The following is a 27,673-nucleotide window of genomic DNA, read 5'->3' on the forward strand; positions in this document are numbered from 1 at the left end:
CTCTTCCCTCTTGCGTCTCCCTCCCTTGCACCCCCCTATCCCACCCCTCTAGGTGGTCACAAAGCACCGAGCTGATCTCCCTGTGCTATGCGGCTGCTTCCCACTAGCTATCAATTTTACATTTGGTAGTGTATATACGTCCATGCCACTCTCTCACTTTGTCCCAGCTTACCCTTCCCCTTCCCCGTATCCTCAAGTCCATTCTCTAGTAGGTCTGTGTCTTTACTCCCATCTTGCCCCTAGGTTCTTCATGACCATTTTTTTCTTTTCTTTTTTTTTTAGATTCCATATATATGTGTTAGCATATGGTATTTGTTTTTCTCTTTCTGACTTCACTCTGTATGACAGACTCTGGGTCCATCCACCTCACTACAAATAACTCAATTTCGTTTCTTTTTATGGCTGAGTAATATTCCATTGTATATATGTGCCACATCTGCTTTATCCATTCATCTGTTGATGGACACTTAAGTTGCTTCCATGTCCTGGCTATTGTAAATAGAGCTGCAGTGAACATTTTGGTACATGGCTCTTTTTGAATTATGGTTTTTCTCAGGGTATATGCCCAGTAGTGGGATTGCTGGGTCGTATGGTAGTTCCATTTTTAGATTTTTAAGGAACCTCCATAGTGTTCGCCATAGTGGCTGTATCAATTTACATTCCCACCAACAGTGCAAGAGGGTTCCTTTTTCTCCACACTCTCTCCAGCATTTATTGTTTGTAGATTTTTTGAGGATGGCCATTCTGATTGGTGTGAGATGATATCTCATGGTAGTTTTGATTCGCTTTTCTCTAATGATTTATGATGTTGACCATTTTTTCATGTGTTTGTTGGCAATCTGTATATCTTCTTTGGAAAAATGTCTATTTAGGTCTCCTGCCCACTTTTGGATTGGGTTGTTTGTTTTTTTGATATTGAGCTGCATGAGCTGCTTGTAAATTTTGGAGATTAATCATTTGTCAGTTGCTTCATTTGCAGATATTTTCTCCTATTCTCAGGGTTGTCTTTTCTTCTTGTTTATGGTTTCTTTTGCTGTGCAAAACCTTTTAACTTTCATTACGTCCCATTTGTTTATTTTTGTTTTTATTTTTATTTCTCTAGGAGGTGGATCAAGAAGGATCTTGCTGTGATTTATGTCATAGAGTGTTCTGCCTGTGTTTTCCTTTAAGAGTTTGATAGTATCTAGCCTTACATTTAGGTCTTTAATCCATTTTGAGTTTATTTTTTGTGTATGGTGTTAGGGAGGGTTCTAATTTCATTCTTTTACATGAAGCTGTCCAGTTTTCCCAGCACCACTTATTGAAGAGGCTGACTTTACTCCGCTGTATATTCTTGCCTCCTTTATCAAAGATAAGGTGACCATATGTGCGTGCGTTTATCTCTGAGCTTTCTATCCTGTTCCATTGATCTGTATTTGTTTCTGTGCCAGTAGCATACTCTCTTGATTGCTGTAGCTTTGTAGTGTAGTCTGAAGTCAGGGAGCCTGATTCCTCCAGCTCTGTTTTTCTTTCTCAAGATTACTTTGGCTATTCGGGTTTTTTAGTGTTTCCATACAAATTGTGAAATTTTTTGTTCTACTTCTGTGAAAAATGCCAGTGGTGGTTTGCTGGGAATTGCATTGAATCTGTAGATTACTTTGGGTAGTATAGTCATTTTCACAGTGTTGATTCTTCCAATCCAAGAACATAGTATATCTCTCCATCTTTTTTTTTTTTTTTTTTGCGGTACGCAGGCCTCTCACTGTTATGGTCTCTCCCGTTGCGGAGCACAGGCTCTGGACGCGCAGGCTCAGTAGCCATGGCTCACAGGCCCAACCGCTCCGCGACATGTGGGATCTTCCCAGACCGGGACACGAACCCGTGTCCCCTGCATCGGCAGGCAGACTCTTAACCACTGTGCCACCAGGGAAGCCCTCTCCATCTATTTTTATCATCTTTAATTTCTTTCATCAGTGTCTTATAATTTTATGCATATAGCTCTTTTGTCTCCTTAGGTAGGTTTATTCCTAGATATTTTATTCTTTTTGTGCATTGGTAAATGGGAGTGTTTTCTTAATTTCACTTTCAGATTTTTCATCATTAGTGTATAGGAATGCAAGAGATTTCTGTGCGTTGATTTTGTATCATGCTGCTTCACCAGATTCATTGATTAGCTCTAGTAGTTTTCTGGTAGCATCTTTAGGATTCTCTATGTATAGTACCATGTCATCTGCAAACAGTGACAGCTTTACTTCTTCTTTTCTGATTTGGATTCCTTTTATTTCTTTTTCTTCTCTGATTGCTGTGGCTAAAACTTCCAAAACTATGTTGAATAATAGTGGTGAGAGTAGGCAACCTTGTCTTGTTCCTGATCTTAGTAGAAATGGTTTCAGTTTTTCACCATTGAGCATGATGTTGGCTGTGGGTTTGTCATATATGGCCTTTATTATGCTGAGGAAAGTTCCCTCTATGCCTATTTTCTGGAGGGTTTTTGTCATAAATGGGTGTTGAATTTTGTCGAAAGCTTTCTCTGCATCTATTGAGATGATCATATGGTTTTTCTCCTTCAGTTTGTTAACATTGATTCATTTGTGTATATTGAAGAACCCTTGCGTTCCTGGGATAAACCCCACTTGATCATGGTGTATGATCCTTTTAATGTGCTGCTGGATTCTGTTTGCTAGTATTTTATTGAGGATTTTTGCATCTACGTTCATCAGTGATATTGGCCTGTAGTTTTCTTTCTTTGTGACATCTTTGTCTGGTTTTGCTATCAGGGTGATGGTGGCCTTGTAGAATGAGTTTGGGAATGTTCCTCCCTCCGCTATATTTTGGAAGAGTTTGAGAAGGATAGGTGTTAGCTCTTCTCTAAATGTTTGATAGAATTTGTCTGTGAAGCCATCTGGTCCTGGGCTTTTGTTTGTTGGAAGATGTGTAATCACAGTTTCAGTTCAGTGCTTGTGATTGGTCTGTTCATACTTTCTATTTCTTCCTGATTCAGTCTTGGAAGGTTGTGCATTTCTAAGAATTTGTCCATTTCCTCCAGGTTGTCCATTTTATTGGCATAGAGTTGCTTGTAGTAATTTCTCATCATCCTTTGTATTTCTGCAGTGTTAGTTGTTACTTCTCCTTTTTCATTTCTAATTCTATTGATTTGAGTCTTCTCCCTTTTTTTCTTGATGAGTCTGGCTAATGGTTTATCAATTTTGTTTATCTTCTCAAAGAACCAGGTTTTAGGTTTATTGATCTCTGCTATTGTTTCCTTCATTTCTTTTTCATTTATTTCTGATCTGATCTTTATGATTTCTTTCCTTCTACTAACTTTGGGGGTTTTTTGTTCTTCTTTCTCTGATTGCTTTAGGTGTAAGGTTAGGTTGTTTATTTGAGATGTTTCTTGTTTCTTAAGGTAGGATTGTACGGCTATAAACTTCCCTCTTAGAACTGCTTTTGCTGCATCCCATAGGTTTTGGGTCGTCGTGTGTTCATTGTCATTTGTTTCTAGGTATTTTTTGATTTTCTCTTTGATTTCCTGAGTGATCTCTTGGTTATTAAGTAGTGTATTGTTTAGCCTCCATGTGTTTGTATTTTTTACAGATTTTTTCCTGTAATTGATATCTAGTCTTATAGCGTTGTGGGCGGAAGATACTTGATACAATTTCAGTTTTCTTAAATTTACCAAGGCTTGATTTGTGACCCAAGATATGATCTATCCTGGAGAATGTTCCATGAGCACTTGAGAAGAATGTGTATTCTGTTGTTTTTGGATGGAATGTCCGATTAATATCAATTAAGTCCATCTTGTTTAATGTATCATTTAAAGCTGTGTTTCCTTATTTATTTTCATTTTGGATGATCTGTCCATTGGTGAAAGTGGGGTGTTAACGTCCATACTATAATTGTCTTATTGTCAATTTGCCCTTTTATGGCTGTTAGTATTTGCCTTATGTATTCAGGTGCTCCTATGTTGGGTGCATAAATATTTACAATTGTTATATCTTCTTCTTGGATCGATCCCTTGATCATTATGTAGTGTCCTTCTTTGTCTCTTGTAATAGTCTTTGTTTTAAAGTCTATTTTGTCTGATATGAGAATTGCTACTCCAACTTTCTTTTGATTTCCGTTTGCATAGAATATCTTTTTCCATCCCCTCACTTTCAGTCTGTATATGTCCCTAGGTCCGAGGTGGGTCTCTTGTCGACAGCATATATACGGGTCTTGTTTTTGTATCCATTCAGCCAGTCTATGTCTTTTGGTTGGAGCCTTTAATCCATTTACATTTAAGGTAATTATCAATATGTATGTTCCTATTACCATTTTCTTACTTGTTTTGGGTTTGTTATTGTAGGTCTTTTCCTTCTCTTGTGTTTCCTGCCTAGAGAAGTTCCTTTAGCAGTTGTTGTAAAGCTGGTTTGGTTGTGCTGGCTTCTCTTAGCTTTTACTTGTCTGTAAACGTTTTAATTTCTCCGTCAAATCTGAATGAGATCCTTGCTGGGTAGAGTAATCTTGGTTGTAGGTTTTTCTCCTTTATCACTTTAAATATGTCCTGCCACTCCCTTCTGGCTTACAGAGTTTCTGCTGAAAGATCAGCTGTTAACCTTACAGGGATTCCGTTGTGTGTTACTTGTTGTTTTTCCCTTGCTGCTTTTAATATATTTTCTTTGTATTTAATTTTTGATAGTTTGATTAATATGTATCTTGGTGTGTTTCTCCTTCGATTTATCCTGTATGGGACTCTGTGCTTCCTGGACTTGACTATTTGCTTTCCCATATTAGGAAAGTTTTCAACTATAATCCTTTCAAATATTTTCTCAGTCCCTTTCTTTCTCTCTTCTTCTTCTGGGACCCCTATAATTCGAATGTTGGTGCACGTAATGTTTTCCTAGAGGTCTCTGAAACTGTCCTCAATTCTTTTCATTCTTTTTTCTTTATTCTGCTCTGCAGTAGTTATTTCCACTATTTTATCTTCCAGGTCACTTATCTGTTCTTCTGCCTCAGTTATTCTGCTATTGATTCCTTCTAGAGAATTTTAAATTTCATTTATTGTGTTGTTCATCATTGTTTGTTTGCTGTTTAGTTTTTCTAGGTCCTTGTTAAACGTTTCTTGTATTTTCTCCATTCTGTTACCAAGATTTTGGATCATCTTTACTATAATTACTCTGAATTCTTATTCAGGTAGACTGCCTATTTCCTCTTCATTTGTTAGGTCTGGTGGGTTTTTACCTTGCTCCTTCATCTGCTGTGTGTTTCTCTGTCTTCTCATTTTGCTTAAGTTACAACGTTTGGGGTCTTCTTTTTGCAGGCTGCAGGTTCGTAGTTCCCGTTGTTTTTGGTGTCTGTCCCCAGTGGCTAAGGTTGTTTCAGTGGGTTGTGTAGGTTTCCTGGTGGAGGGGACTAGTGCCTGTGTTCTGGTGGATGAGGCTGGATCTTGTCTTTCTGGTGGGCAGGTCCACGTCTGGTGGTGTGTTTTGGGGTGTCTGTGGCCTTATGATGATTTTAGGCAGCCTCTCTGCTAATGGATGGGGTTGTGTTCCTGTCTTGCTAGTTGTTTGTCATAGGGTGTCCAGCACTGTAGCTTGCTGGTCATTGAGTGGAGCTGGGTCTTGGTGTTGAGATGGAGATCTCTGGGAGATTTTCGCCATTTGATATTACGTGGAGCTGGGAGATCTCTTGTGGATCAGTGTCCTGAACTTGGCTCTCCCACCTCAGAGGCACAGCCCTGATGCCTGGCTGAAGCACCAAGAGCCTGTCATCCACACGGGTCAGAATAAAAGGGAGAAAAAAAAGAAAGAAAGAAGAGAGCAACCAAACCAAACAAATCCACCAATGATAACAAGTGCTAAAAACTATACTAAAAAAAACCCAAAAAAACGGACAGACAGAACCCTAGGACAAATGGTAAAAGCAAAGCTATACAGACAAGACCACACACAGAAGCAGACACATACACACTCACAAAAAGAGAAAAAGGGAAAAAATATATATATTGGTGCTCCCAAAGTCCACCCCCTCAATTTGGGATGATTCGTTGTTTATTCCAGTATTCCACAGATGCAGGGTACATCAAGTTGATTGTGGAGATTTAATCCGCTGCTCCTGAAGCTGCTGGGAGAAATTTTCGTTTCTCTTCTTTGTTCGCACAGCTCCTGGGATTCAGCTTTAGATTTGTACCCGCCTCTGTGTGTAGGTTGCCTGAGGGCATCTGTTTTTTTGCTCAGACAGGACGGGGTTAAAGGAGCAGCTGATTCGGGGGCTCTGGTTCACTCAGGCTGGGGGGACGGAGGGGTATGGAATGCGGGGCGGGCCTGTGGCGGCAGAGGCCGGCGTGACGTTACAACAATCTAAGGTGCTGTGCGTTCTCCCGGGGAAGTTGTCCCTGATCTCAGGACCTTGGCAGTGGCGGGCTGCACAGGCTCCCGGGAGGGGAGGTGTGGAGAGTGACCTGTGCTCGCACACAGGCTTGTTGGTGGCTGCAGCAGCAGCCTTAGTGTCTCATGCCCATCTCTGGGGTCTGCGCTGATAGCCGTGGCTCGCGCCTGTCTCTGGAGCTCCTTTAAGCGGGGCTCTTAATCCCCTCTCCTCGTGCACCAGGAAACAAAGAGGCAAGAAAATGTCTCTTGCCTTTTCGGCAGCTCCAGGTTTTTCCCCAGACTCCCTCCCGGCTAGCTGTGGCACACTAGCCCCCTTCAGGCTGTGTTCACACCGCCAACCCCAGTCCTCTCCCTGGAATCCGACCTCCAAAGCCCGAGCCTCAGCTCCCAGCCCCCGCCCGCCCCGGCGGGTGAGCAGACAAGCCTCTTCGGCTGGTGAGTGCTGGTTGTCCCCGTTCCTCTGTGAGGAAATCTCTCCGCTTTGCCCAGCACACCCCTGTTGCTGTGCTGTCCTCCATGGCTCCGAAGCCTCCCCCCTCTGCCACCCACAGTCTCCACCTGCAAAGGGGCTTCCTAGTATGTGGAAACCTTTCCTCCTTCACAGCTCCCTCCCACTGGTGCAGGTCCCGTCCCTATTCTTTTGTCTCTGTTTTTTCTTTTTTCTTTTGCCCTACCCAGGTACGTGGGGAGTTTCTTGCCTTTTGGGAGGTCTGAGGTCTTCTGCCAGTGTTCAGTACGTGTTCTGTAGGAATTGTTCCACATGTAGACGTATTTCTTATGTATTTGTGGGGAGGAAGGTGATCTCCACGTCTTACTCTTCCACCATCTTGAAGCTCCCCCAGTCTAATGGGTTTTAAATGGTAAATCATTGTGGTCTTCATTTGCAGTCCCAACTTCTAATGATGCTGAACATCTCTTTATGTTTGATCATGTTTCTTCTTTGAAATGTTTGTACTGTGTACCCATTTTTTTTTAATTTAATTTTTGGCTATGTTGCTGCCCGCGGGCTTTCTCTAGTTGTGGAGAGCAGGGGCTACTCTTCGTTGCGGTGCGCGGGCTTCTCATTGTGGTTGTTTTTCTTATTTCAGAGCATGGACTCTAGGCACACGGGCTTCAGTACTTGTGGCACACAGGCTCTAGGGTGTGCGGGCTTCAGTAGTTGTGGTGCACAAGCTCAGTAGTTGTGGCTTGCGGGCTCTAGAGTGCAGGCTCAGTAGTTGTGGTGCATGGGGTTAGTTGCTCTACAGCATGTGGAAGCCGGACCAGGGATCAAATCCGTGTTCCCTGCATTGGCAGGCAGATTCTTAACCACTGTGCCACCAGGGAGGTCCCTGTACCCATTTTTAATGTATTATTGGTAGTCTTACTGATTTGCATGTGTTCTTTTAGCTCTTCTGAATTTTAATTCTTTTTCAGTTATAATGTGTTATAAGTATCTTCTCAAGTTTTTTGTTTATCTTTTCACTTTCTTATAGTGTCTTTTAATAAACAGATTTGATTGTAAGATAGTTATATTTACCAGTCTTTTATGGATAGCTCTTTTGTGTCTTAAGAAATCCTTCCCTATTCCTATATTTTCTTCTAAAAGTTTTAAAGTTTTGATTTTCACATTCAAATACATTTAAGTATTTAATTCTAAATTGAATTTTATGTACAGTATGAGGTAGGAATCCAATTTCATTTTTTCCCTTATGGATACCAGTTGTCCTGGCTCTGTTTATTGAGAAATCTAATCCTTTTCTAATGATCTGCAGTGTGACTTCTGTCATGTCAGAATTCCATGTGTGCATGGGTCGGTTCTTGGTTTTATATTCTGTTTCATTGGTCACTTTGTCTATCTCTGTGCCATTACCAAGACTATTGTAATTGCTACAACTTTACAGTATATTCAGCATGTAGCAAAATTTTGTTTTTTATTGTCTGTCCATCTTTTGTCTTTTTTTTTTTTTTTGGCAGTACATGGGCCTCTCACTGTTGTGGCCTCTCCCGTTGCAGAGCACAGGCTCCGGACGCGCAGGCTCAGCGGCCATGGCTCATGGGCCCAGCCGCTCCGTGGCATGCGGGATCTTCCCGGACCGGGGCACGAACCCACGTCCCGTGCATCGGCAGGTGGGCTCTCAACCACTGAGCCACCAGGGAAGCCCCCATCTTTTGTCTTTTAACTAGTGAATTTAGTCCGTTCATTTCATTGAGATTGATTACTTAGTTATATTTATTTCTATTTTTTTTCTACTTTCCTGACTTCTATGGGATTGATTGATTTTTCTTTATTCCTCCTTTTTCCCTTCTTTGGGTTGTAAATGATATATTATACTTTAGTTATTTGGGTGTTTACCTTTAATTTTTTAACATGCATATTCAACCTAAAAAAAATCAAATGTATTGATTCCCAAAGGGGTCCTGGAGCAACATTATCAGCATCACTTTGGAACTTGTTAGAAATGAAAATTCTCACTTTCTACTCCAGACCTGTTAGTTCAGAAATGTTAGGGACAAGGCTCAACAGGCTGTGTTTTAACAGGCCTTCCAGGTGACTATGATGCACATCAAAGTTTAAGAACCATGTCTCTAATATGATTTGGTTTATCTTCTTCTTGAATGTTAATTAATTTCTCCTATCTGCTGTGTTTCTATTGTCTGGTATTTTCATTTTACCTTGTTTTTATATCATCTCAAATTAGTAATAATTAATGTTATGGTTTCATAGTCAGTGCTTATTTGGATAAGCCCGCATATGTTTACCAATTTCTTATGAATCCCACTCCTTCCTTCTTTAGCTTCAGTTACTCTCTTTAATTTTATTTTTTTGAAGTACATCCTTTAATAATTTTTTTCAGTGAAGGATTGTTAGTAGTAAATTCTCTTCCATTCTCTGAAAAGTCTTTGCTCTCAGTCTTGATAGTTTAGCTGAGCATAGGTTCTAGATTGAAAGGGTGTTTTTAATCTTTGAGTACTTTGAAAATATTCCATTTTTTCCTGACCTCCATGGTTGCTGTTGAGAAATCATTCTAATTATTCCTTTGGAGGTAATCTGCCTTTTTTCTCTGGTTCTTTTAAGATTTTTCCCTTGTCTCCAGTATTCTGCATTTTTTTTAGAGTGTGTCTAGATGTAGGTTTAGTTTTAGTTCTATTCAGAAATTATGCCTATTGATTTGAGGGTTGATACCTTTCATTAATTTTGGAAAATTCTCATATATTATCTCTTCATTATCCTTGCCCCATTTCTTACTATTATCCTCTCCTTCATTTCTCATTAGACATAAATAAACCTTCTCATTCTCTTCCTTCCATATTGCTTAACCCCTCTTGAATGTACTGGTAATACACTGGGTAACTTCCTCATAAATACCTTCCAGTGCACAGATTCTTTAGCTGCTGCTTATACTGCCTATTGAGTTGTCCTTTCTAAATTTACTTTTCATTTCAAGATATTATTCAATTCTATAAGTTCTATTTTTTTTTTTTTTTTTTGCGGTACACGGGCCTCTCACTGTTGTGGCCTCTCCCGTTGCGGAGCAACAGGCTCCGGATGTGCAGGCTCAGCGGCCATGGCTCACAGGCGCAGCCGCTTGGTGGCATGTGGGATCTTCCCGGACCGGGGCACAAACCCGTGTCCCCTGCATCGGCAGGCAGACTCTCAACCACTGCGCCACCAGGGAAGCCCTATAAGTTCTATTTTATTCATTTTCAGAAATTTTTCTTTTTTTCATAATGTATTTTTTCCTTAGTGTTTTGATTCCTTCTTGTATGTCTTTACTCATTTTAAGTATACATATTTCATATTCTTTCACATTGTCATTTTTTAAAAATTATTTTTTTGGGGGGGTGTTGGGTCTTTGTTGCTGCATGAGGGCTTTCTCTAGTTGCATTGAGCGGGGGTTACTCTTTGTTGTGGTGTGCGGGCTTCTCATGCCAGTGGCTTCTCTTGTTGCAGAGCACAGGCTCTAGGCATGTGGGCTTCAGTAGTTGCAGCATGCTGGCTCTAGAGTGCAGGCTCAGTAGTTGTGGTGCACAGGCTTAGCTGCTCTGCAGCATGTGGGATCTTCCCGGACCAGGGGTAGAACCCATTTCCCTTGCATTGGCAGGTGGATTCTTAACCACCAGGGAAGTCCCCACATTGTCATTTTTTTATTTCGCATTTTTAGGAGTCTCTTTCTACTATTTTGTGTGCTGATTCTAGCCCTAGTGAGGTATTTCTTGGGTTTCATTTAGTGTTTAATTGTAAGCTCATCTTGAGTAGTGCTTTTTTTTTTTCCTATGAAGTGCCCTTGTGACCTTTTTATGTGGATGTCCTTCCACACAGAAGGGCATCTGCTGGGCACTCTGGGATAACACTGGCCTAAGTCTAGTTTTTATGTTAATTTTTCAATTTGGGAGTTCCTGAACTACACTGGTGGTATAACAGAGGACCTTAAACCCATGTAAGGCATTTGCCCAGTACTTTGAACTCACAAATTATTAATTTTCCACTGTTTTATTGAAGGTTGCTGTTCAAGAGTCTCAGCCTTTATGTTGGGAGTCACTTCTTTCTGCCTCAGTTGGGTCCTATGCCTCATCTTCTGTCCTGGGTTATAATACTGAAACTCTGGGTTATGAAAATAATAACTAAATTCACCTGCGGTATCATATCACACATTGACCGTTCTGGTTTTTAGTTCCATCTTTGTTTCCACCATGTAGGGATTTGCCTTTCTTTCTTGTAAACTCAGCTATAATGTAAAATAAATTTTGTTATAAACCTGTCTAGCATTTCTAGGTATTAGTAGCAGGAGAATTATCAGTCACCTTAGATTTTATCTGTTGTTGTTTTCTAAAAAAGAAAATATCCTCTTTAGTGCTAAGAGAAGTACACAGACAGGGTCTCTTCTCTTTTAAGGCTTCCTCTGGAAAGAGCATAGTGAACAGACCAGCCTCAGCAGTGGCATTCAGACCACAAGGCTTAGGAGGACAGGAAGACCCACTTTTCAGTATGAGGATTCTTTTAGTTAATGATGATAGCAAAGGTGGCCCCAGAATCACCTAGCTATAACTCTGGCAATACAAATTTTGGAACGTACATAGTCTTTTAAGATAAGTGAAAATTGGAACTGAGCCAGTTATGTTATTTTCAAAAATAAATACTAATAAGATTTTTGTTGGATTAAGTTCGACTTCTACAATGACTTTTGGAGGGACACATCTTTTGTTGTCTTTCACTGTGAGTGAATAAGTTAACATTACAGTGCTCCTTGGGTCCAGAAAGGCTCATAGGTATGTATGTCTGTACCAAGTGGAAACTTTTTTTTTTTTTTTTTTTGCGGTACGCGAGCCTCTCACTGTTGTGGCCTCTCCCGTTGCAGAGCACAGGCTCTGGACGCGCAGGCTCAGTGGCCATGGCTCACGGGCCCAGCTGTTCCGCGGCATGTGGGATCTTCCCAGACCGGGGCACGAACCCGTGTCCCCTGCATCGGTAGGTGGACTCTCAACCACTGTGCCACCAGGGAAGCCCGGAAACTTTTTAAACCTCTTCAAATATTGAAATCTCTCCTAGATTTTTAGATCCAACGGTTTAAATTGTTGAAATTTAATGTTTTGAAATAAGAGCATAAGCAAGACATTACTAAAGAATCCTCGCCTCCTGGACTTCCCTGGTGGTCCAGTGGTTAAGACGTGGCGCTTCCACTGCAGGCGGCTTGGGTTCGATCGCTGGTTGGGGAATGAAGATCCCATATGCTGTGCCACGGCCAAAAAAAATTCCTTGCCTGGTAGACTATTCATACATAACATTTGTCTTTTTTTAAAAAAAATTCCATAATTCCTTTTAGTCTTTCCAGCTATAGGTATATATGCCTTTAGAAGGCTTTTTACTTCTTGAGTTCTTTACCAACTGATGCTATGTGTGCGGTAAACTTACCAAACATTTGTTGAGCACTAAGCAATAGGAAACCCAGTCCTTACTGGCAAGTTTATTTGAAGAGACAAAAATCAAAACCGATTTTTATCAGTAAAAATCTACTGTACAGAATAGGATGACTTGTTTTTGATGAAAAAATTGAACTGAGTTTTAAACAGCAAGAAATGTTTGTGTAAAAGTTGATAAATTTCATCATCTTGAATCCTGAAAAATCTATAATCCATGGATAAAAGTATTGTCTCTAGAGACTACCTGAATCTGAATCTGACTGTTGACCTTTAGCAAATTATTTAAATACCCTGAGCTTCAGTTTCCTTATCTATGAAATGGAAACCTTTTATTTATTTATTTATTTTTTGCGGTACGCGGGCCTCTCACTGTTGTGGCCTCTCCCGTTGCGGAGCACAGGCTCCGGACGCGCAGGCTCAGCGGCCATGGCTCACGGGCCCAGCCACTCCGCGGCATGTGGGATCTTCCTGGACCGAGGAACGAACCCACGTCCCCTGCATTGGCAGGCGGACTCTCAACCACTGCGCCACCAGGGAAGCCCCCTTTTTTTTTAAGTCCATTATAGCATTCAGTATAGAGTCAGAATTAAAAGGGAAATTTACAGGCCATTTAGTCCAGCTTTCTTTGTCATGTTACATTTTTTATTTATTCATTTGGTTGCGCTGGGTCTTAGTTGCAGCAGGCAGGCTCCTTAGTTGTGGCATGCAGACCCTTAGTTACGGCATGCATGTGGGATCTAGTTCCCTGACCAGGGATCGAACCCAGGGTCCCTGCTTTGGGAGTGCAGAGTTTTAACCACTGTGCCACCAGGGAAGTCCCAGTGTTACATTCTTTAATGTATATTGTTAAATTCTCTATTTCTTAAGAGCACTAAGGAACTTGACCAAGAAAACGTAGGTTTCTGTTGTTTCTATTTAAACATGCTTTAAAGACTAAATTTCTCAATGGCGGGGGCTCTGCAGAGGCGATGCTAATATTAATTCATTACTTAATATGTGTTAGCCATAATCTAATTGAATTTGGGCGTCTACCTGTAAAGGGCAAGTATTCATCAGAGAGATTAAGACGACTGTCCAAGATTACCCAGCTAAATGGTTGAGATAAATTAGATCTCAGAACTAAGGCCTTTATATTCCCACTCTGCTGTGCTGCTACCATGGTCCCCCCAACCCTTTTTTAACCTTTAAAAAACTAATACCAATATTTATATAGAAAGTTTTCCTAACTGTTAATTAACTCACACTTCCTGGTTTAGAGCCACAATAGTCAACTTATTTTTATATATTTTATACCTCCTTAGCAAAGTGTGTATGTGCATAATATATATTGTCATATGTATTAGGATTTTGTTCAATTAAGATTTGAGCGCTTACATGTTTTCTACTGTTCTAGATACTGTATACTAAGTATACAGGGATGAAGAAACAGAAAATTAAGAAATAAATCCATAAACAGTGAAAATTAACTATGGTGATGGGAATAACTGAGGGGCTACTTTAGGCCTTTTCTAAAGCAGAATCTTTCTGAGAATGTGACATTTAAGCTAGGACCTGATTGATGAGAGGAAGCAAGATATGCACAAAGCTGAGATGCAAGCATTCCAGATGGAGAGAGTAGCTGATGCAGAGGCCCTAAGACCAGTACAAACATGAGGTGTTCAAGGAATAGGAAGAAGGCAAGCGTGGCTGGAGTATAGTGAGCAGGGGAATAAGGTCAGAGGAAGATGGTTCCCAGAGTATGCCATGCCTTGCAGCCTTGGTTAACAGTTTGATTTTATTCTAAGTGTGATAGGAAGTCACTGGATGGTTTGAAGCAGGGAGGTAACGTAATCTGATTCATAGTTTGAAGAAATCACACTTGTTGCCGTGTGGAGAATGCATTATAGGGGCACCCAGGAGAGAGTGGTGGACTGGTGTAGGATGGTAGCAGTGGAAATGGAGAAAAGTAGATGGACTCCATTTTTGTTTTGCAGATAGAGTTGACAGGCCTTGCTTCTGAGTTGAATGTAGGGGAGGAAAAGCAAGAGAAAGAAGAATTGATCCTACATGTGTTTTCTTGACCAGTAGGATGTTGGGAAAGCAAATTCCCATTCCCTAAAATGGGCAAGGTTGGGGAGGGGAAAATCTAGAGTTCTGTTTTGGACACTTTAAGTTTGAGGTGCCTGTAGACTTCTAAGTAGAGATGTCAAGCAGGCAGTTGGATGTATAACCTGGAGTCTAGAGTTCAGGGGAAATGTGTAAATTTAGGAATTATCATCATATCTGTAGTATTTAAAGCCATGGAATGAGGTTACATAGGGAATAACTGTGGATAGAGATGGGAAGGGTCCCAAAACTCACGATGTTTACAAATGCAGTGAAAAAGTAGCTGATGAAGTAGAAGAAAAATTTTAAAGGTGTGGTAGCTTGAAAACCAAGTACAGAAAGTATTTCAGGAGTCTAATGCTATTGAGAGGTCAAATGAGATGAAGGACTAAGAAGTGACCCCTGAAATTGATAAAATGGAGGGTGTTCATCACTTTGGGGAGCAATCTCAGTGGCATGGTTGGAACTGAAGCCTTAGAGTTGGATGAGGAGAGAATGGGTGGTAAGAAATGGAGACAGTGAGTATAGATAATTCTTTAAAAAATTCTGCTGTGAAGAGGAGCAGAAAAATGGAGTGCTAACTAGAGGGGACAAGAGGGGCCATGTTAGGTATTATGTAGGTTGGTTTTGTCTTAAATTTTATGTGCACATATTCTGCTACAAGGTAGCTCTTCCTCTTAGTACACTGACCTGCAGACCTGGGGTTTCATGTGTTAACTAAATAGAAAACTATACCTAGGAGCCCTCCTGCTATCCCTACAGACCCTGAGAGCCATTGACAGCAGGAACAAGAGGAATTCCCTCAATAAGGCACCTGTTCATTCAAAAACCCCTGTTCTGTCTTCTCTTGGCGGACTCTAGGAAGACAGAAATATCATACCCTGTCCCTCCTGCAAAGTGGTAACTGTTCAATAGGGGAAACCATGGTAGGTGCTGCATAGTCTGTACTTGACCTGGGCCATGAATAATGAAGGAAGGGCATTTCAGTAGAGAAAAGTGCCTCAATCATAGAGGCATCACACTGAGCGGAGTGAGGGCATGTGAGGGAGCTTGATGGGGCCAGCCAGGAGCTTGTGGGGGTGGGGAGGTACAGTGGTGCTTTCCAGCGATTTAGGCTTGCCTAAGGAACAAAGTCAGGCTGTTTACTGAGTTCTGTTATCTGGTTATCAGATGCGTTCTTCTAAATGAGAAGAAAAGAAGTGGTACCGATTTCTCCAAAATTGAGTGTTTGTGGGCTTATGCTTGCAAATCTTCTTAAAGTTTATACTGTGAGCCTTACATTTGCCTTCTCACCTAGAAGAAAGTAAGGTCCAAAATTTCCCATATTATTTCACCTCTTAGAAGAAGCATGTAGTCATTGTAATTGTTGCATTCATCTGTCTGTTTAAGGTAACACAGGAAATTAGCAGTGCATTTTCAAGAAAAGCTGATTACCATCTGTTATTAGTAATCATCTAAAACAATCACTGATTATAAGCATTGCCAATGGTCAGAGACACACTAGATAAGAAGGAGGAAAACATCCATTATTTAGAATTTATTATCCCTTATCCACCCCCTTAAAAGAAGACATCAATTAAAATTAAGTGATTTTGGAATATATCAAAGTACACTGTTCTGCCCTATCCCCAAAGTGTTCCACTGTCATTTTCCCTCAAATGTGGAATGTTGCACATTAAGTCATATTTCTTCTGAGACTCAGTGGAAACATGTAAGTTTTGCGTCCAAGGCAGCCAACTCTCTTTGAGTCTTTTCAGAGCCTGGCTTCTACACTCAAGCAGAGCTTGGGGGTGAGGCCTTTAACCAGGACTCACCTCATGGCCACCATTCTAATTCTTGTCTTGGATACAGTACAGTTTCACATCAGGAGCCCCTGTAGCATCAAATAAGTAGATTACAAAACCAAGTGATAGCTGGTGGCATTTCACACTCGCAGGTTTTCTTAACCAAATATTTATCAAGCACTGTGTTAATAGTGGGTGACCCATTGCCTGAATTTTAAAAGCTGATATTTGGGAGTTTGGCTAAAGGAAATACAGCAATTCAACAGTTTTAAGTGTTTCAGGAAATTCGTTTTAATAGTCTTAAAGGTTTTATCCAGAAAAAGAGGACATTTTTCTTTTAAATGTGCAACTTAAGTTTGGCAAGTTAGGGATTTTAAATTGTGCTAAGTAATAAAAACCACTATTAGTTTGGAACGTGATACTCAGTAGAATGTGATACTCATCATATCACTTCCTTTATACTAGAGGGCTTCCGCTGACCTAAATGTAGGGAGATAGGAAATTCTCACGGTGGTAACTACAGTAAGGAAGAGTATTCAGTCAAAATTGATCTTAGCCAATTTTTTGGCAACCTGTATATCTCATAGTTTGGTACAATTTTATATACAAAGATGAGGATAATACTGTTGGCAAATGTCTTTCGTAAGTATAATCTTCTCTACTGCTTTTGTCCAGCTTGGATAATCTTCATGAACTTATTTGTTTTTATCCTACTTATGAATTTTTTTTATTAGGAAGGCACACATATATTTGGCCCTTCTAATTATTATTTTATTTACTGAAATAGAGTGAGACATGAGGAAATCCAGTTCAAATTTTGCAAAATGGTAACTAACCTTCCTCAGTAGTTTGAGTCCTGGAGATGGCTAAAATACGAAAGATATAAGAGCTGGAAGGGTCTTTTCCTGGCAGGTGAGATTTTGGTCTACCTAATGACTAATGACCTAATGACATTTGGTCTAATGACTCTTTTTCAGGCATTCAGTTCTCTGGTAATGACTAAGTCTTGAGATGATTTTAAAAATGACCTCAGAGCAGGGCAGCAGCAAAAACCCTGAACTACTGTCCTAGGGATGCCTAATATGCTTCATTTGTGACATCAAGCTAGAACCCATGTGTACGTAGAAAGTAGATAACTCCGAGGCTTGCAGAAGCTTTTCATTACAGGTCCAAGTGTGGAGGCAGTTAGCTTAGAACACAAAGGAAAGTCATCTAGAAATTGCTGGGGCAGAAGCCATAGTGCAAAGAGGTGCTGAAGGATAGTATATAGTTAGCTTGGCATTCAAAGGAGGTGTCTGTGTGAAGAAGGAAGGAGGGGCATGGATGAAAACAGCTCTACATACTACACTAGTGCATACCCCTTTCTCTCTTTTTTAAATAGACTATTTTTTGGAGCAGTGTTAGATTCACAGCAAAATTGAGCAGAAAGTACAGAGATTTCCCATATATCTCTGCCTCCCCCCACCCCAACCACAGCCTACCCCACTATCAACATCCCTTACCAGAGTGGTATATTTGAACAACGTACATTCACACATCATACTCACCAAAATCTGTAGTTCACATTAGGGTTCACTCATGGTGGTGTACATTCTATGGGTTTAGACAAATGTTTAATGACATGTGGCTACCCTTATAGTATCATATAGAATAGTTTCACTAGTATTTGTCTTTCTCTCTTTTGGCCTCATTGTGCCTCCCTTAAAACAGTAAATATATTAGGCCTTTGTCATTTGTGAGGATCACATCCTAAGACTTTCATGGATCACCAAAATTATAAATACCACTAAAACCATCATTTGTCCTCATAAAATGCAACAGATTGTTACTGAAATTTTCAAGGAAAATTTTCAGATTCTTAAGAATATTTAAATATAAGATTGATTTATAAATCACTATTTTCTTAGATCTTAGACCTTTTCATTTTATTTTGGGGATCAGTTTTCACAAAACATACACTTAATATGAGTTAGTACTATATGCATTTAACTGAATGACATGCACACTCCAGGCACATGGTGGTGCTGATGCAACCAGCCAGATGACCACTTACCTACAGTAGTTTCCAGCCCAGGAAATTTATCTTTGCCTCAGCAGAATGATAGTTTACTAGAGGTCATGGACCTTCAAGGTCATTCTTAAATGTTAGTTACCTGTAAAGTCCAAGTGCTAAAAAGTGTGTTAGGTTAATCTTTGCGTCTGTATAGTTCAGTCAGCAGTCAGCTCCCACAGTGGTTCCTGCAGTTCTGTTTCAGAGCTGCTTTTCTTCCACAGCCCATGCCTAAGTCAAGCCTTCCTTAACTCTTACCTTTATTACTGTGGTAACTTCCCCCATCTCATTATCCCTCCCACCCCTGTTAAACTTCTACCAGGTTAATTTTCTTAAAGGTGGTGGTAGCTATTCTCTTCTAATTTTAGGAAAGACTTCCACACCTGGCCTTCACCATTTCATCTCTCACTACTCACTATATTCTAACCAAACTGAATAATTTTGTTGCTTTAAGACACCTTGCATTTTACTATGCTGTTTCTCGTCCTTTGAATGTTACCTTGATAGAGCCCTTCCCAAACATGTAATTTTTTCCTTCCTTTGTACGCCATAATATTTTGTGCCACTTAACCCATTCAGCCTTGTATTACAGATATTTATGCTTCCTCTACTCCATTATTCTGCAAATCACAGAACATGGTTCAAGCTGGGGCTTCGGTTCATTTCCTTGACAATGTCTAACATTTATTCAGCACTTAAGTAGTATTACATTGGTGACATACTTTCATTTCCTTCACAGTGCTTTTGCATGTATGTACACACAAATCTTTTTTGTTTTGTGTGAATAGTATCACACTGTAGGTGTTGTTTTTTTTTCCACTTTACCATGTGATGAAAATCATGTTCTTATATGTAAATCACTCATTATTTTTAATGGCTGCATAATATTCTATAAAATGGATATTACCTACTTTATTTAACCACTGATAGACATATTAGGAAGCCTTTAAATGCTTGCTGCTACAGACAATGCTACGATATATAGTTGTGGTGCACAGGAGTTGCTCTGTGGCATGTGGGATCTTCCTGGATCAGGGATTGAACCCATGTCCCCTGCATTGGCAGGCGGATTCTTAACAACTGTGCCACCAGGGAAGTCCCTGTTTTATTTTTAAATTCCACATATAAGTGAGATCTTGTCTTTTTCTGTCTGACTTACTTCTTTTAACATAATGCCTTCAAGGTCCATCCACGTTGTCCCCAATGGTAGGACTTCCTTGTTTTTTATGGCTGAATGATATTCCATTGTATGTATGTATGTGTATGTCTGTATATAGAGATATGTTATAGATATAGATATATATAGATATAGATACATACAGGTATATATTTCACATCTCCTTTATCCATTCATCCAACAATGGACACTTAGATTGTTTCCGTGTCTTAGCTATTGTAAACAATGCTGCTATGAGCACAGGGGTGCAGATAACTTTTCGAGATAGTGTTTTCATTTCCTTTGGATATATTCCCAGAAGTGGAATTGCTAGAGCATATGGTAGTTCTAGTTTTAATTTTTTTAGGAACCTCTATACTGTTTTCCACAGTGGCTGTACCAATTTACAGTCCATCCCACCAACAGTGCACAAGGGTTTCCCTTTCTCCATACCCATGCCGTCATTTGTTATCTCTTATTGGTGATGGCTGTTCTAAGAGGTGTGAGGTGATATCTCATTGTTTTGGTTTTTTTAAGATTTTTTATTTATTTATTTTATTTTATTTTGGTTGCATCAGGTCTTAGTTGCACCACGCAGGATCTTCTGTTGCAGCACAATGGCTCTTCACTGTGGCGTGTGGGTTTTCTCTCTCTAGTTGTGGCGCATGGGCTTAGTTGCCCCGCGGCATGTGGGATCTTAGTTCCCTGACCAGGAATCGAACCTGCGTCCCCTGCATTGTAAGGCGGATTCTTTCCATTGGACCACCAGGGAAGTCCCTCATTGTGGTTTTAATCTACATTTCCCTAATGACTGTGAGCATCTACCTGTTGGCCATTCGTATAACTTCTTTGGAAAAATGTCTATTCAGGTCTTTTGCCCATTTTTAAATTGGATTTTTTGTTTGTTTTCAAGTTTTATGGGTTCTTTATGGGTTTTGGATATTAACCCCTTATCGAATACATGGTTTTCAAATATTTTTTCCCATTCTGTAGGTTGTCTTTTCACTTTGTTGTTGGTTTCTTTTGCTGTGCAAAAACTTTTTAGTTTGATGTAGTCCCACTTGTTTATTTTTTGTTGCTTGTGCGTTAAGGTGTGATTCCCAAAGAATCATTACCAAGACCCATGTCAAGGAGCTTTCTTCTAGGAGTTTCACAGTTTCAGGTTTTACATTTAAGGCTTTGATCCATTTAGAGTTTATTTTTGTGAGTGGTGTAAAATAGGGATCAAGTTTCATTCTTTTACATGTGAATATCCAATTTTCCCAACACCATCATTGAAGAGACTGTCCTTTCTCTATTGAGTATTTTTGGCTCCCTTGTCAAATATTAGTTTACCATATGTGCTTGGGTTAATTTCTGGGCTGACGATTGTGTTCTCTTGGTCTGTTTGTCTGTTTTTATGCCAGTACCATACTGGGGTTTTTTGTAAGTCTTTTTTTTTATATTGAAATATAGTTGATTTACAATGTTGTGTTAGTTTCAGGTGTACAGCACAGTGATTCAGTTATACATATATATATTCTTCTACAGATTCTTTTTATATATATATATATATATGAATTTATTTATTTTTGGCTGCACTGGGTCTTTGTTGCTGTGTGCAGGCTTCCTCTAGTTGCAGCAAGCGGGGGCCACTCCTCGTTGCGGTGCGCAGGCTCCTCATTTTGGTGGCTTCTCTTGTTGTGGAGCATGGGCTCTAGGCACGCAAGCTTCAGCAGTTGTGGCACATGGGCTCAGTAGTTGTGACTCGCGGGCTCTAGAGCGCAGGCTTAGCAGTTGTGGCACATGGGCCTAGTTGCTCTGCGGCATGTAGGATCTTCCCAGACCAGGGCTCAAACCCGTGACCCCTGCATTGGCAGGCGGATTCTTAACCACTGTGCCACCAGGGAAGCCCCTACAGATTCTTTTTCCTTATAGGTTATTACAAAAATATTGAGTATAGCTCCCTGTGCTATACAGTAGGTCGTTGTGGTTAGCTATATTACATATAGCAGTGTGTATATGTTAATCCCATCATCCTAATTTATTCCTCCCCTCCCCCCTTCCCCTTTGGTAACCGTAAGTTTGTTTTCTACATCTGTGGGTCTTTCTCTGTTTTATAAATAAGTTCATTTTAATCTGTTTTTTGTTTTTTCAGATTCCACATATAAGTGATATCATATGATATTTGTCATTCTTTGTCTGGCTTACTTCACTTGGTATGAAAATCTCTAGGTCTGTGTTGCTGCAAATGGCATTATTTCATTCTTTTTTATGGCTGAATAATGTTCCATTGTATATATGTACCACATCATCTTTATCCATTCCTTTGTCAATAAATAGTGCTGCAGCAAACATTGGGGTGCATGTATCTTTTCAAATTATGTTTTTCTCCAGATATATGCTCAGGAGTGGGATTGCTGGATCATATGGTAGTTCTGTTTTTAGTTTTTTAAGGAACTTCCATACTGTTCTCCATAATGGTTGTACCAATTTACATTCCCACCAACAGTGTAGGAGGGTTCCCTTTTCTCCACACCCTCTCCTGCATTTATTATTTGTAGACTTTGATGATAGCCATTCTGACCAGTGTGAGGTGTGATACATCATAGTATTGATTTGCATTTCTCTAATAATTAATGACCTTGAGCATCTTGGCTGTTGCATTTTGGTCATCTATATGTCTTCTTTGGAGAAATGTCTATTTAGATCTTCCACCCATTTTTTGATTGGGTTGTTTGTTTTTCTGATACAGAACTGTATGAGCTGTGTGTATATTTTGGAGATTAATCCCTTGTTGGTCGCTTCATCTGTAAGTATTTTCTCCCATTCTGTGGGTTGTCTTTTTGTTTTATTGTTTCTTTTGCGTGCAAAAGCTCGTAAGTTTAATTAGGTGCCATTTGTTTATTTTTATTTTCATTACTCTAAGAGATGGATCCAAAAAGGTATTGCTGTGATTTTTTTTTTTTTAGTTTTTATTTATTATTTATTTTTGGCTGTGTTGGGTCTTTGTTGCTGTGCGCACGCTTTCTCTAGTTGCGGGGAGCGGGGGCTACTCTTCGTTGCAGTGCACGGGCTCCTCATTGCGGTGGCTTCTCTCGTTGCAGAGCATGGGCTGTAGGCACATGGGCTTCAGTAGTCGTGGCACTTGGGCTCAGTAGTTGTGGCTAGCAGGCTCTAGAGCGCAGGCTCAGTAGTTGTGGTGCATGGGCTTAGTTGCTCCACGGCATGTGGGATCTTCCCGGACCAGGGATTGAACCCATATCCCCTGCACTGGCAGGCAGATTCTTAACCTCTGCGCCACCAGGGAAACCCTGTGATTTATTTCAGAGTGTTCTGCCTGTGTTTTTCCTCTAGAAGTTTTATAGTATCTGGTCTTACATTTAGGCCTTTAATCCATTTTGAGCTTATTTTTGTATATGGTGTTAGAGAATGTTCTAATTTCATTCTTTTACATGTAGCTGTCCAGTTTTCCCAGCACCACTTATTGAAGAGACTGTCTTTTCTCCATTGTATGTTCTTGCCTCCTTTGTCATAGATTAATTGTCCATAGGTGTGTGGGAGTACCATACTATTTTAATTACTATAGCTTTATAGTATAGCTTGGAATCAGGAAGTGTGCTACCTCCTGCTTTGTTGTTCTTTCTCAGTGTTTGTTTGGCTATTTGGGGTCTTTCATGGTTCCATATGAGTTTTAGGAGTGTTTTTTTCTATTTCTGTAAGAAATGCCATTGGAATCTTGATATGGATTGCATTGTATCTATAGATGGCTTTGGGTAGTTTTGACATTTTACCAATATTAATTCTTCCAATCCATGAACATGAGATACCTTTCCTTTTTTAAATTTTTTTATTTTTTGGTCCTGCTGCGTGTCTTGTAGGATCTTAGTTCCCTGGCCAGGGATCAAACCCATGCCCTCAGCAGTGAAAGCAGAGAGTCCTAACCACTGGAGTGCCAGGGAATTCCTGCCTTTCCATTTATTTCTGCCTTCATTTCTTTAATCAGGGTCTTATAGTTTTCATAGTAGACATCTTTCACCTCCTTAAATTTATTCCTAAGTACTTTATTGTTTTTGATGCTGTTTTAAACGGGATTGATTTATTTCTTTTTTAGAAAATTCATTGTTAGAGAATCTCAATTTTCTTAATGGTAAAATGGAGATAACCAAATCTAACTCTCAGTATTGTAGTAAGGATTAAATGAGATAAAATATGATTATTTAGCATAATTGTACCTTACATAAGGTAAATGCTCATCACTAGTAGCCACTTACATTGTTATTCCTTCAAGTAGATTAATGTAGTTACTGTAATCATTGCACAGTGGGGTTGTAAGCTCCATATTAGCAGAGAGATAAGATACAAAGATAAGTGAATGGTCCAGCCAACAGTAGTGGGCATCCACTGTGTCTCCCATGATTGTTGGTGAGTCTGGATCCCTCTAAGGACTAGAGCTTTTTCCTGCATTGTTGTCTCTCAGCAGACCTACCCATGGGCGAGGATGCACCACCTCTGTTGTACCAGGGAGCTGTGGTGTAGGCTATGTGTGTGCACCTGGGACATCTGTGCCCCACCTGGAGCTTGTTCTCCACATTGGGAGTGCTTATTTATGTTGATTATGGAAGATTTTTAACTTGAATGGAAAGATGACATTTTTGAAAAGTCATTTGAAAAATCAAGATCATAATGTATAAACCTAAGCATTACGTGATTGGTCTCAAGAACATTCTCTGAGGTTTTTTTCTTTTTTAAACAAATACTTAGAAGTTGTGTCTCTGTCTTTTTGACAGAAGTATAAAATCTGAGACTGAGATAGATGTATAAAATAGAAAATGGAGACTTGTTGCATTCTCATCAACAAGCGGAATATGGTTTTTTCTGGTTTTTATTACTTCACAGTCCTTTCATCTGATATTTAAAATGTATTTATGTTGAGTCATTTCTTTCTCTTTTGCTGGTAAACCGGAAGATCATGAAATGATTCTGCAGAGGCAGTAGCATTACGTTCAGTTTCTTTTTTTGTATATATCAGATAAGAGACTTGTAAATGGAAGTATGTCCGCCTCACATCCTTTGTATGGTAATAGCAGTGATGTTTGCCTTTTTGTGACTGGTGCAACATTTATTAATTCATAAACCCACTTCCAAATAACCTAAGGGCTTTTTGACTAAAGGTGACTCTAGTAAGAACAGTGTTAGATTTTGACAGGCTACTTTTGTTTTTACAGACATTTCTTTTCTTCTTTTTAGTGTTTCGAAACTACTAGTATTTTAAGAGTGTTTTGGGGGTAGAGGGGTGCCACGGTCAAAGAAAGTTAATGCACATATTTGGAGTTAGGGTTTCTGAATCTTCAACTAGGAAGGGAAAATAAAAGTTTTGAGGCTCAGCTCAGCTTAAGCCTCTTTATCACCCTCTCCGAACCAACACTTCTGGTTGGTAAAAAGCTCACAGATCTGAGAAATAAAAGCAGCTTAAGAGGTTGACTTTGGTCAACCTTAATAATAATAGAAGAGAAAAAGGGCAGCAATTCCAGAGAGAGATTCACCTATTTTCCCATAGACTAAGGGACCCTGTACACCTCCTGTCCCCTCTTTAACTCACTGTCATCTGTTCAGCAGAGCTTCCTATAACCAGTTGGTATCAGTGGAAACAGTCCTTCCATTAAGCCTAAGAAATGTCTCCTAAAAAATTGTTTCAGAAGTTTTCACAGTATTTGAGCATTTAAGGGAGTGTTTGTCATATCATAGAGAGTGAAAATGGAGAAGGATAAGGACTCCAGAGTGCTGGAATTATATATGCCTGAGAGTTTGCCATACTAGCCAATAGCAAGGTTTTGGTTCTGTTTATTTTTTCCAGCTCTTACTATATTCCACTTTTATCATTGAGAATATTGGGGAATTTATCTCATGATATTACTTATTATATACATTATTATACATTGCATATTTTTAATATATACTATTAAATTTATTGTTATAATATGTTATCTTTAAAGTATCAATGGCTTTTTCCAGAGCAATAATGAAATTTCACAGTATGAAAATGGAAGAAATCAACAAAATTATTCGTGACCTTTGGCGAAGTACCTATCGTGGACAAGGTAATTAACATGGTGTATCATGAATGCTCTTTCTAAAGCCCTATATCCAGCTCTTGCCTCATAAGACTGCTCATCATGCCAGTATTACCTCTGGGCCCCTCTCTGAACATCTCTTTCCGATTTTCTAAGAATTCTTATCTTAGAATTCTTAGCAAGAAAAAAAATGCAAAGTTTTCTATTCCAAAGCCTGACAGGACTTACAGATTTGGCCATGGTGCACATTATATTTAGTTAATGACGTAATAGGTTCTGTCGAAGTGCAGATAGGGATAAGCCAAAATGTGATAAGAAGAAAACCATCAGGAGGAAACTCTTAATAGGGGAACTAAGAAAAAGTCACCTCTGAGACTGAGGGTTGGGGCATCTGGTTGCTTCTGGCCAGGAATCTTCATCACCAGAGAAAAAGTTTCCAAACCAGCCAGTGTTTTCCTCTGGTAATGTCAGCCTCGCATGTTGCTTGTAACTTACTTTGATAAGGTTTGCAAGTGACAAAAGGCTGCAGAGTGTAGGTTCCCCTAAAATCTTCTTCTTTCTGTGTCAGATATTGAATACATAGAAATTCGATCTGATGCCGATGAAAATGTATCAGCTTCTGATAAAAGGCGGAATTACAACTACCGAGTGGTGATGCTAAAGGGAGACACGCCCTTGGATATGCGAGGACGATGCAGTGCCGGACAAAAGGCAGGTATCTCAAGAGCCTAGGGAACCACCTGTACACAGAGAATTGAAAAAGAGGAATCATTGTCAGTGCAGTGGAAGCACCCAAAGTTGCCCTTGAATGGCAGGAAGCTCCTTACAGCACTCCTTGCTGCCATGTAAAGTGAATCACCTCGGTCACTCTCATTACACTCTCTCAATTCTAACCAGCATTTCCTGCAACATTATGTAAAGTAGGTTTTTAGAAGAGGGGCCTGAAACAGTCTCACAGGATAGCCTAAATGTAAACCAAGAAGTTGAAAACCATTCATTGTTCCACAGCACTCCTTATGAGAATAAGCTTACTGGGTTATCAGTTATAGACACACCACTATTTTATGTGACACCAAGAAAGAAAAAATTCAATTGTAATTGTAAGATGCATCCTCATTTCAGAGAAGTCAAAGCGTGGGGGAAGGGTATGTTTTAGAATCAGTGACATACAGTATTAGCAAACCAGATCCTAGATTGAGCCAGAGGAGGCATTACAATAAGTGAGAGTCTAGTTGAGAAGGTAGCCTCATCATAGGACTGAGTCCTCACCACCACTCCCAGCCTAGCCTTTGGGCCTGAGGACCATCTAAAAGAAGGGTCTGCCAGGGTCAAAGGCTTTAATACCCACAGGTGCCTCTGTCCCCACCACCACATACACAGGGACTCAGTGCTGGGCCAGACCATCTAGCTCTACAGGAAGCTCTGGGAGGATAGCCTGGGTGTTGGATATGCAGAGCACAGAGGAATAAAGCTTCAAAGAGTTGGGAAAGTGGGACCTGCATCCTTAGGGTACAAGGCTGGGTTCTTTCACTGTGCACTGGTTTGGAAAAAGATGTTAAAGGTTTTTGAGCTTCCTCCTTTCAGATTAGAAGCAGAACATTATACTTGATAACATCTCTGGACCCCTGACATTCTTAACAAAATTTTATAGTTCCAGAAACGGATGCTCACGTTATCAGAGTTACTTTCATAAAAGGTTTGCAATTTTTGCTTAAAGACACTCTATGCATGTATGCATTTTGTCATCAACCCGGACAGCTGATACCAACTTATAAGGCATCTGCAGATTATTATCTTAATCATAGTCTGCAAAAATGACAAATTTGTGATCTACAGGCAGTATCCCCTGCTTGCATTGATGATTTTTTGTGGTAATTATGAATGAGAAAATGGTTTGAAACATGTCCGTTTGGATTAAAAATACTTTCTGAACAAAAGCAGATTTCCTATAGCTACTCCAAATTATAAAAATTAATTAGCAGTAATTGCTTCCCTGGTTTTGGGTGACAGAATAGACAAATGGTTTGGTAGAGGTGGGCCAGGAGCTCCAGTCATATCCCACTCTGAGTGGGTGGTGGTGCAGGTGGCAGCAGAAGTGCCCATCCCCAAAGGGCCAGCGTCAGAGCAAAGCTATAAAGTGCTCTAAAATCACTAACTCACTCACTGATGCTCCTTCACTCACAAATTGGGGTGGGTGGTGGAGGGGGCATTACATCTCACACAGAAAGTAGTGTATACTTCCTAAACTAGTTCTTCACTCTTAATTCTTTGTCCCTTGTACCCTCAGATGGCTTCAG

General features: G+C 40.0%; 1 protein-coding gene across 1 annotated transcript in view; it reads left to right on the forward strand.

Annotated features, from left to right (window-relative positions):
- The window catches only part of RAD50 (RAD50 double strand break repair protein), a 97,969-nt gene that overhangs the window by 67,804 nt on the left and 2,492 nt on the right, over positions 1 to 27,673 (forward strand). Inside the window, exons 22-23 of the mRNA XM_065873983.1 lie at positions 25,318 to 25,403; positions 25,945 to 26,087. Coding sequence (XP_065730055.1) covers positions 25,318 to 25,403; positions 25,945 to 26,087 — 229 coding nt within the window. The remainder of the gene's footprint in view (positions 1 to 25,317; positions 25,404 to 25,944; positions 26,088 to 27,673) is intronic.

The sequence above is a fragment of the Phocoena phocoena genome, chromosome 3 (assembly GCF_963924675.1).
Source record: "Phocoena phocoena chromosome 3, mPhoPho1.1, whole genome shotgun sequence".
Lineage (NCBI taxonomy): Eukaryota > Metazoa > Chordata > Mammalia > Artiodactyla > Phocoenidae > Phocoena > Phocoena phocoena.